The sequence below is a fragment of the Acomys russatus genome, chromosome 12, assembly GCF_903995435.1.
Source record: "Acomys russatus chromosome 12, mAcoRus1.1, whole genome shotgun sequence".
NCBI classification, from domain to species: Eukaryota; Metazoa; Chordata; class Mammalia; order Rodentia; family Muridae; genus Acomys; species Acomys russatus.
The window spans coordinates 26,866,704-26,881,064 of record NC_067148.1 but is presented as its reverse complement, the minus strand read 5'-3'; the positions used below and the strand labels follow the sequence as shown (position 1 = coordinate 26,881,064).

The following is a 14,361-nucleotide window of genomic DNA, read 5'->3' as shown; positions in this document are numbered from 1 at the left end:
TGTGTGCCATCAAGCTGGGCTCCGAGAGGTAACTTCTTGATGCTTCCCAGAGGGCCGATCATCCCAGAGAAGATGCCAGAGCCCCCTCTGTTGTTCATTTCCTATTTTTGGCAACGGGTAGTGAGGAGATGGCCAAGTTCACCTGGGTTCTGCATTCTTGCCTATTGCCTACTTATGTGACCCTGAGGAAGTTAAACTGCCTTTGTACTATACTAAGTCTTATTGTCTTAAAATGGAAGATTTAAGCATCTGCATATTGTGAGCTTTTTGTAAGATGCTAAATACCTCGGGACCAAGTTCTATAGATTTAGCTTTTGATAATACTACCATTCTGCAAGAGATGACCAGTCAGGAACCCCACATATGTTTCAGGCTCCATTGAAGCCTGAGTTTTTCAGCCACAGCTCAAGTTGCCCTTAACTGAACTTGGATTTGGCATCAGGGGCCCTGTCTTCAAGCCCTGATTGGGCTGGTGGCCTCTTTAAGCTCCAATTTCTTTGTTAATGAGATTGTTGAAGAATGGAGGATATTTGGAGGAACAAAAGCAATAGGAGCCATGAATTCTAGAACCCATTCAGAATTTAAGCAGAATTCATACTCAATGAGAGCTCCAATCCTTGGTTCTGAGACCCCTGGCAGGACAGGTGAAGGGTCCTACATCCACTGCTCCAATGTTTTTCCACAACATCACACACATTCTCAGGAGGTTCTCATTAAATCCTCCACCCCTTCACACACACACACACACACACACACACACACACACACACACACACACGTCATGGATCAATAGCTTCAATGTTTAATATAGGAGATACAAGTGACTGCTGTTAGTGTCGCACTGCTGGGCTCAGAAGGGTAAAGCCTCCCCTGTAGAAGTGGACAATGGGGTCTCCCATTAATTCTTCTCCTGGGAAAGGGGGGCTATTGAAAGACACTGGCAGGTTTTCCTGGCTGGCTGGACACCAGGGTGAAGATGAAGACTGAAGATGGCCCAGGGTGGGACCAAGCAGAGCTTTTTATATATGGCTAATCATATTTGGTCCTGCATGGTGGCTCCTGGTCCAGGGAGTGTGTGGTGGCTGAAATTCGGATGTTGATCCTACTTCAGGGTAGGGTTGTTGATCCACCTAGAGAGTGGCAAAGGCACCATCTGGGCTTTCAATACTTTGACCTACATTGGTGGGCCTTACCCAGGGCGAGATCAGGAACTGGCTGCATCTTACTGGACCCCACAACTCTTGCTAGCTGTTCTCCTCTAGCTCCCTCAGAGCATATTAGGGCTCATCTCAGTTAGGCAAATGATCTGGGGCCTTATGGGAGGTGTTGGTTGAAGAGAACAATCCTAAGAAGGATAAGAATGGAGATTACTTACCTGTAATGCACAGAGATCTAGAGTCCATCAAACACACACACACACACACAGAGAGAGAGAGAGAGAGAGAGAGAGAGAGAGAGAGAGAGAGAGAGAGAAACAGACACAGAGAGAGAAAGAGAAGGGGGGGAGGGAACAAGACACCAAGAAAGAGGCAAGAGGGGCAGGTAGATTCTAGAGAAGAAAGAGGCAAGAGGGGCAGGTAGATTCTAGAGCTTTTATTGAGAATATTAGGGGAGATGACCGAGAATACGGAGCCTAGTGCTGGACTCTTCGAATGGACTGCAGCTGTCCAGTATGCGCCTGTGTGCCAAAGTCGCTGTAGGTACGAAACTCCCCACTGTGCCGGTCCCTTTCTAAGACATACTGGTAGCCTCGGTAGCCTGGGTACTGGTAGGCCACCCACCTAGGACATCGGGTAAGAAAAATGGGTAGTGAGTAGGCTGTGCCTCACTCTTACCTGTGTGGTCCCATCAGCAGTACCCCTTTCCAGCTACCAACAGCCAGCTCCTAAAACATTGTTTCAGCTCTGCCTTTTGCTCTGGGTCCTCTGTGATCTATCTTTGCCTGGTTCCTATATCCACCCTTCATTTCCTCCTTACCCAAGTTTTTAAGCCCCACATCCCCTTATACCCTCCTGGATCTTGGCCTATATTACCTCTTCCAACTCCTCCATTCTCTTACTTCTTCTCCCCCTCCACCCTCCACTCCCTCTGTTAGCCTCTAGCATCTTCCATCATCTCCCCACCCCCCACCCCGCCAGCCCCCTTCCGCCTTCTCTTTTGTTCTCATGGACTTTCCACACTTCCCATCTCCCCTTGTTCCAGTCCTGGGACTCACGCTCCAGAGCTGACTTTGAGGGACCCCACATCTTTGCTGGTCCAGCCCATGGAAGGCAGTGATGGGTAGTCATCACTGAGTTCAAACTTGCAGCCCTGGAAGTTTTCCCCCTCAAAGAGTGTCACACGGCTGTCACTGTGGTTCTGAGGCACAGAAATGGGGGTGGGTTAAAGTTATGTCAGGCCCTCCAAAGTGATGTTCTTGGATACAGCCTTAACCCTAGCCACCCACTTCCCGCTCAGCACATGTCATGCAGCCATGCAGGTATTTCAGGTGTTCACCCCATCAGCTCCCAGTAGGTCTGGCCAAATGGAATGATCCGAGTCTCCACCTGGGTCCTACCAAGACACAGAGTTATGTGTGAGGACTAGGGATTTCCAGACATTCCTTGAGGTCAGTGCTAAAGGGAGTCCTGTGACAGGAGCCCTTTTTTTGTTGCAGTCTCTCTGTTTTATTTGTGGTAATGAGGATCAAACTCAGGACCTTGAGTATGCTGGGCTGGCTTTCAACTTGTGTTCCTCCTGCCTTAGCCTTCAAAGTAGATGGAATAGGCATGTGCCAGTATTGCCCATCTAGACCTATTTTTATGAGGAAATCACGGGTTCTGAAGAAAATGCCTGGCCCATTGACCAGGATAGTTTTTAAAGGGTTCCTTCCGTTGACTACCCAACCCTTTGTGTGGCTTCCCTGTCACTGCCTCTCAGCTAAGGAGTGCTGGATGGAACAGTCAGAACAGGTGGGCATGGCAGCGTTGGTTGCATCTGACCTTCCTAGCACAAGGATCTTCCTCCTGAGGGGTTGTGGTCCCTCACAGCTCCTTGAAACCAAGAAAGTGGACTGGACTTGGCCCTCTGACCTTCATCATCAGCCCCAGGACTCAAAAATACCTAAGTGAGAATGAATGGAGAACCAGGCCCTCCTCTCTGGGACAGTTGACTCATTATTACACACACACACACACAGAGAGGAGAGAGAGAGAGAGAGAGAGAGAGAGAGAGAGAGAGAGAGAGAGAGAGAGAGAGAGAGAGAGAGAGAGAGAGAGAGAGAGGTATCTAACACACAGAGACATGCTGATAATACCCTGTTCTCAGCTTTGACCTGTGGACTGAATTCTAGCATCATCTGCATACTAACACTTTTGAGTGTATTAAGTCACATTATGCCTCTGAGCCCATTTCTAAGACTGTGTATGGGGCTAACAGCAGCCACCTCAGCCTCCTAGGGCGCTGTGACATCTTACACCTTAGGCCCCTTACACCTGTAGTGGATTGAAAGCAGAAGGACTCCAGCGGGAGAAGAGGCGGGCCTTTGGTGCTGTCCGTGGTTCTGAACCAGACCTGTGTTCACAATGCCAATTTTCAGACTTTTTGTTGTTGATGTTGTTGTTGCTCCAGAGTAATGCCACTACCACCCACCTGTTTATTCATACATCCTGCTGGGGGGTGGGAAGCAGGCTTTTCAAGGCACTACGCTTTGGCTGGGGCCTGGAGCTAGGGAGCTGGAGATATGGGGAGGGGTGTGGGGGGGTGGGAAGAGGGTGGGGGTTGTGGGGAGGATCAGGCAGTGCTCACCGCACAGAGCACTGGCCTGAAGGACAGCAATTGGTTGCTGTGGTGGCCACTGCTGCCGCTCCACGCATTCCAGCAAGGATAGTCTCCCTTCTCTAGAATAAACTGCTGTCCCTGGAAGTCAGGGTACTCGAAGGCCACCCATCTGAAAAAAGGAGAAGAGGAACTGAGAAGCATCTGTTCACTGTCCCTCCCCATCATCACCTGCTGGTTAAAAAGACCCAGGGACCGAAACTCTTTCTCCAACTCTAGACCATTCCCCAGAGACACTCAGATCCTCTGCAAACTGAAAACCCCAAACTCGGTGCTTTCTGGGGTTGGAAGGGCTTCCCATTCATAGTCCACAGGTTAGAAGGAATATTTCAGGTTACAAAGATCACTAGACAAAGGGCTTTATTTTGGGATTTATGTGCCTGCATACGGAGGCAGCCAACCCTCCATCCAGCTATAGTGGCAAGGGAGCCTCAGCTCTCTCCAGGACCCCAAGGTGGCTTCTAGGATACCAAGGTGGGGCCAGTAGAGAGGATCTGTCTCCACAAAGCCTCCTGACAAAAAACACTTTGGAGGCTTCAGGGTGGGGCCCCAGAGATTGCTTCTTGTCTTTGTTTTGGAGAGGGCTGGGAGAAAAAGTTTCTCTCGTTGATGAGTCTGTCTGTGGGCATAAGTGGAATGTAGGTTAAAGTCCCAGGCTCTGACTTTGGCTAGGGGGAGACCCTAAACTAGACGCCCCCTAAATTAGCTCAGCAGCCACAGCAGGATCACTCACGCGCCGTTTTCCACCTTGACTGAGCGCACCCTGCGCAGGGCTCCTCGCTCACAGACGTTGGCACAGTCGCTCAGCAGTCGGCAGCGACGACCCTGGAAGTCCTCTTCGTCCCAGAGCGTGAGGCAAGCAGGCGCGGGGCCCGGCGCGGGGGCACTGCTCATGTCGCTGCAGATGGGAAGGGCAGGATCACGGGTTAAGCTCTCCGGAGCCCTCTACTTAGTCTAAGCCTGCCCATTCCCGGTAGGGTGTGAGGAACTTAGGAGTTGGATCCCGTCTGGCTCTGGACACGGGCTTCCGGGAGTTGGGGGAGGCTTCCTTTGTTTCTCCCTCCCTCTCCCCAGTACCGGATACTCACCGGATGGTTGAGCACCGCACGTACGGAAAATGGAGAGACTGCGCGCGAGCCTGTTGTTCACCGCTTTATACCCACGTCTGGCTGCCTCTCCCCTTTGGGATCCGGGTGGGGTGGGCGAGCTGAGTCAGCTGGCAGGCTTTGGTCAGCTCTGGTCTGTATAGGCAGCGGAGCCACCGATCTGGTCCCAGCCCGCCTGGCTGACAACGGAAAGTGCTGAGGCGCACATCGCGTGTCCGCAGGAGCCCAGGCTGACTCTGCGCTTCCTTTCAATGCGGCCTAAGCCTGGCAGAGACTCCTGGCCTAAGGGCAGAATACTCACTCCCTGGCACAGACCTTCAGGCATGAAGGCTAAGCCTCAAGTTCAGCCTTTCCTAAGATGACGTGAGCCTGGCCCAGCAGGGTTCCTCCTTAGGGCAAAACTCTCGAGGTGAAGATCTTTCTCTTGGGAGACGATAGGGAGGAAGAAGAGAAGATCCTTTTCTAACGACCCTACGTCAAGCCCCTCAGGCCTGCTTTCGTTGGAAGGTCTGTTCGTCCAGAGACGGGCTTCCCAACGAGTCTTCTCGAGGCCAGGCCTCGCCGCCAGGCGGCACTAAACACAGAAAAGCACCGGGGAGCGCGGAGGTTTGCGCGCGCGCGCGGGGTGGGGGGGGGGGGGGTGGGGGTTAGGAATACAAGTGCCAAGGGAGGGTTTAACTGTCCTAGGTACAAAGAGCATTTCAATCTTCTCCACCACCCAGGAGACTGCCAGCCTCGGTCCCCCCCAGGGCCCCAGAATCCGGAGCTCTGGTCCTGACAACGGAGGCAAGGATGGGGTGGGCTGACAGACAGAAAGAAAAGGGTCAGAGCCCCAAGGAGGTAGCTGCCATTGTAGCTGTTAACTAGACACCGGCTTCTTGCAGATGCTTATTAGTGAGATGCTATCCCAAATACTTTGCTACTTTAGTTTACCAAGTACCTCCTTTAAGGACTCAACATGTCTGCCTTTAATCCCAGCACTGGGAAGGCAGAGGCAGGTAGATTGCTATGAGTTTGAGGCCAGCCTGGTCTACAAAGCAAGTCCAGGACAGCCAAGGCTACACGGAAACACTGCCTCGAAAAACAAACAAACAACAACAACAAAAAAAAAAAACCAATCCCCTCCCCCAAATAAGGACTCAGCAACAGCCTGATGGATTCAGTTTGCACACACAAATGTAGAGCCTTATTCAAATTCATAACTGACCAGTTTCAGAGAAAGTCCAGCCTTTTTGTTCTGTTGTCCCCACCCCAAACCCAATCTCTGGAAGCTTAGCCACAGCACCCAACCTGCTAAATGCATCCACAGGCCAAAGCCTTTACATTTGCTTGCGCTTTGTGGTCCCAGGAATGTTTTAACCACACGTTCTTGCTCTTGGCGTGGCTAGCTCCTATGCCACTTTGTGAGTAGTGCTAGTTACAAAACACTACCCATTGCATGTTTTCTCTCTAGCGTTTGTCACTCTAAAGATACCCTCCTCTTAGCTTACAAATTCACGCGGCTGCTTTCTTTACTAGTGTGTAAGCCCCACACTAAAGGGGAGGAACTGTCTGCCTTGTTCCCAGTTATCTCTGGCACAGTACTGGATAGAGTAGGAATTCAATAAAACTGGGATGAATTAACAAGATGGCCAATTGTGGGCCAAATGTCTATCTACGGGGAAGAAGTGTACAAGAAAGTCTCCAGTGAGGTGGGTGTGATGGTTTCCCTATCTTACTAATCTCATTTCTGAAGTTCTGGCCTTCTGGGGGAGGGGAAGGCATCACCCCCTTTAGGCCTCTCCATTCACTAGTGAGAAATGGCTGTTGGGATTCACATCCAGGATCTTGAATTGAGGCTATAACCCACGCCAGGAGAACGAGGGTGGGAAATGGGACAAGCCTGAGTAGGTTTGATTGAGGGTGGAGCCAGAATGACTGTCCAGCCGACTGACTGTGCCCTAGAGAGGGCTAGACAAACACAAGGGTTGTGATTATTCCCAGACCACAGGGGAAAGCCCAGGCTCCATACAGGGCAAGAGCTAATCCTGGATGCTTAGTATTCTAGCTTCTGCTTTCCCTTATAAGTCCTGGCTGCAGCAGAAGTGAGGCTTGAGGCAAACAACAACAAAAAAACAAGACAAAACAAAAAACGCCCCCCAAAAATACCCAAAACAAACACAACATCATCTCACCTTCTTTCTTCCTCCATCAGACAATTCTAGAGGTGGTCACTAGGGGGCAGAGCCAGTCTGTACTGGCCAGAAAGCCAGAATAGGGAGGAGAGAGGAGGGAGAGGAGGGGAGTTGATAAAGGAGAGACGAGTCTGTGATGGTGACCACATCTGTGCAGATGGTGACAGTGGGGATGTGTTTGTCATGTTAATCAGGAGCTGGGCCTGGGGCGGGGGCAGCTTCCAGTCCTCGTGTTGGTCAGTATCCCTCAGAGATGTGTTTTCACTACAGGATTTGTCAAGAAGCAGAGGTAAATAAGATTCTCCTTAGAATTGGGGGTAGCCTGGGTTTTGGGGGTGGTGGTGATTTATGTGAGAAGCCTACCCTTTCCAGTTGGAAGGTCTCCTCCTGGCAGCAGCCAGCCTCCCCCTGTCCTCATCAGGAAAATATATAGGTCTCACCACTCATCCATGGCTTTTAGTTCTATCTACAGTCAGCTAAAGGACTTGTCTGTCACCACCACACCTGCTGCTACCACCTACAGCAACTGGGGTCCCATGTCCCCCTAAGCCTCAGAGACCAAGAAAGGGAAGGCACCAATAAAGGGCAGAGGCCAAGAAACTCTCCGGCAGCCCCCCATCCTGTGGTACACCAGAAAAGGACTATGAGACAGTCTTTTTCTGTGCTGGAGAATCTCTTTCCCGTATCCTCCCTTCTCCACCAGGCTGGTCCAATTCCAGCCCCTAGGCTCCCCCTCGCGCCCCCTCCTACCCCTACCAGCTGTTTCTGTTTGTTTTCCCAGATCCGTTGAGCTTAGAGCTTCCTGAAGGATGGATGCCCAGGTGGCTTTGTTTGCCAGCCCAGTACCATCCCTTTCCCTCCTCCATAACCACAGATTTGACATTCAGGGAACAATTAAGGAAAAAAAAAACCACAAAAAAACCCCAAAATCCCAGCAACCTCAGATCTATACCTCAAATCACCTAGAGATCTCACAAGGATCTCTCGTCATGGCAATTTCCGCTTTGACCCCACTGAGGTAATCATCTCATATAGGAACCTCTAGTATACAAACCCCAGAAGTCCTAAGACCTTATCTGCATCACCACCTTACTCTCCTGTCTACCCCACCTCGTGATTTTAAGAAAATACTCATTCCAGGTTGACTCTTAGATCCACAAGAAACAGGCTTGAGCTTGTTTCCATAAAGATCTCACACTCCACTCATGTGGGGACCAGTAGACTCTGCAGATAAGTGCCCAGTCCCAATCCTGAGTTCCCTGTCACATCTCCATCTCTGTAAAGGTCCAGAGAATGCCTAGGGAAGAGGGCTACTCCATGGAGAACCTTACTTCTCAGTGCTGCTGGACAGTTTCACAGTTTTGAGGCACTGGTGGCCTGATCCCACCTCTTTCCCTCATTTCACAGGGAAATTATCTAGGGCCTTGGGGACTGAAAATGCAAATTCTGTGATTGGTGCCCTCTGTCCACCCCAGTCCCATTGGCAGCCTTTCCTTTGCTGCCTGGCTCCTCTTGTTCCCCCCTAACCCCCACCCCCCTGTAACAGGCTGATGTGCTCCTTCCCTGGGGCTGTACAAGCCTTGTCTCCCAGGAGACAGAGATAACTCAGTTCACCAAGCAGATGGGAGCCCCGCCCACGGAGGCCCATTATTCTACCCTATCTTTTCTGTTCCTCAGTAAGGCTAGAGAACCGAGAGATCCCCATCCAGAGAGGTGAGAGGCAGCTTTCACTGTGCACTCACTTTGACACAAGGCCACTAGACTCTTCTGGGATGGCAGTGAGAGGACACATACACACAGGTTCACAGTCAAGTGGAGGCAGAGGCATCCTCAGTAACAAGTACATGGGCACAATCCCACAAACTTGATGTGTGAACTGCCCTGTCCTAGGACTCAATAGACACCTCAGAGTCTATTCTGAGGTCTATTGTAAAGACACATTTGTCCAGACATTCATAAGTCTCAAGTGGCAAGCACTGGGGAGAGCTCTCACTGCCTCATTGCCGCACACATGCCCCTTCTGCAGTTACCCAGAGGCTCATCATCTTAACTGTTAGCTGTGATCACAAAGGCACAGAAAGCTAAGTGGGCTCTGGAGCCATGCTGCTGCCTGAGATCAAATCCTGGCTCCACTGTTTAAACATCAAGTGGCCCCCACATTACCTTTCCATTTTCTCCTCCATAAAATGGGAATCATTGTCTTGACTGCTGTGAAGATTTAAATGTATGTAAAACACAGAACCACCCGTTGCAATATACACTCAATAACAGGTAGCAGTTAATGCTGGTGTGTTTTCAGGTTAGGGATGTCTTTGTCTCACACTTCTGGGATGGGGTGGGGTTGGATTGGGTCAAGGCAGCAAGCATGGCCCTGGGATCATTAACCTCCTTTTCCAACCTAATCCTGGTTCTAGGGAAGCCAGCGGAGCACACAGCGTGCACCTTTCACTTACCTCAGACCTCCCAGGAACCCTTCTGCTCACTCAGTTTGACAGGGTCAGGGCAGGTGGTCCAAATCCCCCTATTCTTGCTCAGGCCTATGCTGTCGAGGGGAGAAAAAGATGGGGGAGTGGAGCTGAAGATATGGTGGCTTCTGGTCCCTCTGGTTTTCTTTGCTCCATAAGCAGCCTTTGCCAGCCCTCCTCCCCACCCCCACTCCCACCCCCTGCTTGAGACTTCAGTTTTTAACTTGTAAACTAAGATGGCTGCTGGAGGGGGCCTCTCCGTCACGCCTGCCTTAATCCTGCCCTGTCTGAGGAAGGCTCTCTTCCCTCCCCCATCCTGCCCTAGGCTTGCCCCACCTGCCCTACCAGCTAGCTACCCACCTGGCCTAGACAGAGTGAGGGGGCGAGCTGCGGTCTCCATGGGGACTAATCTCCAAGAAGGTCACCACAGCTCCGGTGCTACCCTGGCTGCATAGGGATTAGCACCTGGATGTGAGCCCCCACTCCTGTGTCTCTCTATTCTCACAGAGATGGGGAGAGGCCTCCAAGCCCAGAGGTTCCAAGGCTGAGCCAGATACACTGCAGGGGTCAAGGTGGGGCAGGTGCTCAGCAGTGACATGAAGGTGAAGGGTGGAGTCCTGCCATCTCTGTTCAGCGACCGTGGGTGTGAGTTCTATGCCTTTCCATCTTCTGGCCCTTAATGGGAGGAGAGTGTTCATCCCACCAGCCCTGGTGGTTGCCACCTGGGACCCACCTCTGTATTGTACCCTCTTCTCACACTTTCTTCCCCCTCCACCACACCTCTGATTTCCCACTTCTACTCACTGGACCTCTAACTCCCTGAGGTTCTCATTTTCAGGTCTTTCACAAGATTCTCTGTCTCGGTTTCTATCTCTTTCTGCCTCTCTCCTCCTCCTCCTCCTCCTCCTCCTCCTCCTCCTCCTTCTTCTTCTTCTTTCTCTCTCTCTCTCTCTCTCTCTCTCTCTCTCTCTCTCTCTCTCTCTCTCTCCATGCGCGAGTCTGGTTTCTCTGGTTGTATCCCCCTAGGTCTTGCCTCTAAGGTCAGAAGGTTCAGTCCTTTCCCCTGGCCTGCCAACGGGCTCTCCTTTGGTTGGACCTGACTTGGCTCTGAGCTGCACTCTCTTATCTTCCTTTTTCTCTTGTTCTCAGGACTCTCTCTCCTCTCTCTCTCTCTCTCTCTCTCTCTCTCTCTCTCTCTCTCTCTCTCTCTCTCTCTGCTTTCCCCCTGGCCATTTCTCCACTGCTGGTTCTCCAGCCTCCCCACCCCCACTCCCCAATCTCTCTCCCCCCCTTCCACAGAGGGCAGCAATTCAGCTGATCAGCCCCTTTCCTCTTCCCCCCTACCTGTTCCCTCCCCTTACCAGGAGTGCTGACAGGGAAGACAGGAAGCAGGCTCTGGCTTGGAGCAGGAAGGGGGAGGGGCAGCCCGCTCACCAGCTGCTGAGTACCCCCCCCTTTTCTGTCCGAGCACCTGCAGGCTTGCCAGGCGCCTACAGACTCCACCTCAGTCTGACAGGGGGGAGGAGGAACCCAGAGAAGAGGCCAGATGCCCGTGATGGCCTGGAAAAGTGAATCATGGAAATGGGCGGGGGGGGGGGGGGGGGATATGGGGGAAGGAAGCTTAAGGAAGAGGCTGTGGCATCTGTCTCCAGGCCAGATCCTCAGCCCACTGCATGCTCTCTCTTTTGCCACCCTACTTTCAAGGGCTGTTTTTGTATGCTCTGGGACCATTCCAAGGACAGGCCTCAGTTGTACAGTCTCAGGATCTGGACACCATCCCCCAAGGTGTGTTAGTTCCATGCCATGGTTGGGGGAGGGGAGGGATGTGCCATCAAAGACACAGGGAAAGGGGATGTAGGCTGCCAACATGTAGATCGCTCAGTGCCAACAAGAACAAGGAGGAAAGACCGTGCCAAGGGAAGAACCTGGCCGTGGATGCCAGCCTGGGGGTTAAAATACCCATCTGAGGACACCTGAATCTAGCTTGGTCTTGGGGGCTCTTTCAGTAAGGAACCCTTCCTCTCCTCATCGGACCCACTCTACAGCCTTCCTCGGGGACTTAGCAGTTCCTGTGGGGCCTCTGGATAGCTAAGGTTTGGGCAGTAGAGTTCATGGTGGCAGATGGAACAAGAAAGCAGCTCTAGGAAAAACTGACTTAGGATCCTCCTTCCCATCCTCTTGGTACTTTCTGTCTTGGTGTTTGGGTTGCCACTCTCCACCATTGCTTCTTGACCCTAATGGGAAACCAGCCAGGGGCTCCTTGCTGGGCCGAATGAGGAGGAGCCTCTGTCTCCCCTTAACCTACAGCTAGTCTTTGTCACCATACGTTCTCAGGAGGCAGAGGGGAATGGAAGGCACCTGGACTCATAGGACAGACTCGCTCATTCCTAGCCTAGTCTCCCCCCCCCACACCCCCCCTCACCCCAGGCCTTGGTGCAAAGCTTTTTGGTTTTGGCTTCTCTGCAAGAGTGTAAGACAATCCCTTTCTTGCAGGCCAGGTCACAGCATTTTAAGTAACTGAAATGGGGGTGGCCCGCTCCAGATCTGGGTTGTGGCTAATGATCCATGGCCGGACTCTGGCTGAGCTGTGGCTGCTGCCTAGACCCAGTCTAGCCCGTCTGACTGGGCTGCACAGAATACAAAATTATTGGTTTTGAGAAAGGTGGTGAGCTCCTTTCTGTTTCTGAAGATCCTGTGTTCCTCCCCTTTTGGTGTTTGCTGATCTCATATATGATCGAACTGAAAAGACTGAAAGAGAGACTCGGGAAGTGACAGAAGTGAATTTTGGGGGCGGCAGCAGCAGCATGGAAGAGATTTAAGTCTGCACAGAAGTCCTCGGCTCACCACACGCAGGTTTACCACACCTCACAGTTCTGGCACTGACTCTTAGAGGGCCAGGTTAAACGGACTCAACAGAATGGCTAAGAGCCCAGGAACCAGGATAAAGAGGTTAGTGGAAGCCCTCCTTTTTGTGAGAAGCAAGGCTGACCGCCTCATTTTGCAAACAGGAGATCCAAGAGTCTGGGAAAACACTTGCCCAACGCCACAGAACTCGCCAGGACAGAGCGAAGCTAGACTCCTCATTTCCATCTTCAGGAGGGGATCTGTTCTGGACCTCAGCCTATCCGGCCACCCCTCTGGAACCTGCTCAACCCGCATTACCCTGCAGCTAGCTGTGCCTAACAGCTTAGAGTCTGCGGGCAGGGCAGGCGGGGCCTAGTGGGAGCCAGATGTCCCCGGGACACGGTGCGCAGTCTCTGAGACGCGTATGGTGGCGGCAGCAGGTAGATGCTTGCGTGGCGATCTGGCCGGCCCCGGAGCTGAAGCTGAGAAGCCGCCCCTGCCTCACGCGAGCCGAACGAACAAAACGCTCAGGTCCGGTTTGTGCGAGGGGCTCGTCGCGGGGCCGGAGCGGAGGACCCGGGGCCAGGCGGCAATCCTCGGCGAGTCTGGTTGATAATCTTCGAGTACAGCGCCCTACAGCGCTCCGCTAGCCGCCGCTCTCACCTGTGCTGTGGCTGACACGTCGGCTGCTGCTGCGGACGCAACAGGTGCACACCTGGCTCGCCCCTCCCTCCCGGGCCACCCTCCAGTTCTTCTGCCCCTCCGCCCAAACCAGCCAGGCTTGGCTTCGTCCCCAGCCCACGCCCCGGAGCTTGTGCCCGAGCTAGGGCTCAGTGCACTCTTATACTGCCAGTTCAGTCCCCGCCCCTACACACACACACACACACACACACACACACACACACACACACACACACACACACACCTGTCCGGGCGCCGTTTGCTTGGGGCAAATATTGACTCATGGAGGCGGAGCTCAGAGACAGAGCCTCTGCAGAGGCCTTGGCAGCGGCGGCGAGGGGGCAGGCGGGGGGGGGGGGGGGAGTAAGGGGGTAGCGGGGAAACGGGGGTTTAGGGGAGGGTGCTGGCGACCTGAGCGCCTCTGGAACAACACCAGATGTCACTTTTCCACCCACCTGGCTCTAAGCTCAGGGAGGAGCAGAGGACCGAGGTTGCCTGGCGGGGCTTAGGGAGAAAACAGAGGCAGACGTCCTAGTGAAGGCAGGACATCTCTGGGTGTGAGGATTGGTTTGTAATGGAGGTCGTTTAGTAAACATGTATAGCCGGCTAAGCCATGGTTTCAAATGCTGCCAAGATCCTAACTCTGGTCGGCTACTGTCTACTTCAGTTTCCCCTCCTTCTTAAATTTGTTTCTTTTGACTTTTGTTTGTTTTGGTTTGTTTTGGGTTTTTTGAGACAGAGTTTCTCTGTGTAGCCCTAGCTGTCCTAGAATTATTTCTGTAGACCGGGCTGGCCTCGAACTCACAGAGATCCACCTGCCTCTGCCTCCCAAGTGCTGGGATTAAAGTCATGCGCCACCACCGCCCAGCTTCTTCTTAACCTCTTAACAGATTTCAGGGAAGCAGGTTGGCCCCAGAGGTCCTGGTGAACAAATGTGGAAAGGAGTGTGCATCTGGCCTCCACGGCCACCTGTTTAGCCCACCAAGCCTAGTGCTCCATTCTTATCCACCAGGATACACTATAACCAAGATGAGCTATGCCCCTCCCAAAGCGCCCTCCACTGGCCAGACTAAGTCCGGCACCCCACTGCGAGTATCAAGAACATCTGCCAGTCAAGGGGAACCGCATCCTCCCATTTCTAAAGGCCAGGTGGATCTCTGCAGTCCACACCGACAGTTCTCAACTTCCACACATCTCAACATATTTCTTTCTCTAGGCAGGAGGAAATAAAATCCAGGTAGATGGGAGGGGCACTAAGTGCTTTACTTGCAGGAC

The 14,361-nt window shown here is 52.6% G+C and overlaps 1 protein-coding gene across 1 annotated transcript; it reads right to left on the bottom strand.

Moving 5' to 3' along the window:
• Positions 1-1,627: 1,627 nt before the first annotated feature.
• Positions 1,628-5,399, bottom strand: Cryba2 (crystallin beta A2). The gene is made up of 6 exons (XM_051153718.1): positions 5,238-5,399; positions 4,905-5,097; positions 4,550-4,714; positions 3,787-3,928; positions 2,216-2,358; positions 1,628-1,781 (listed from the first exon to the last, which is right to left on the bottom strand). Exons 3-6 carry the CDS (start codon positions 4,708-4,710, stop codon positions 1,634-1,636), a joined length of 594 nt encoding a protein of 197 aa, XP_051009675.1. The 5' UTR covers positions 4,711-4,714; positions 4,905-5,097; positions 5,238-5,399; the 3' UTR covers positions 1,628-1,633.
• Positions 5,400-14,361: the final 8,962 nt, after the last annotated feature.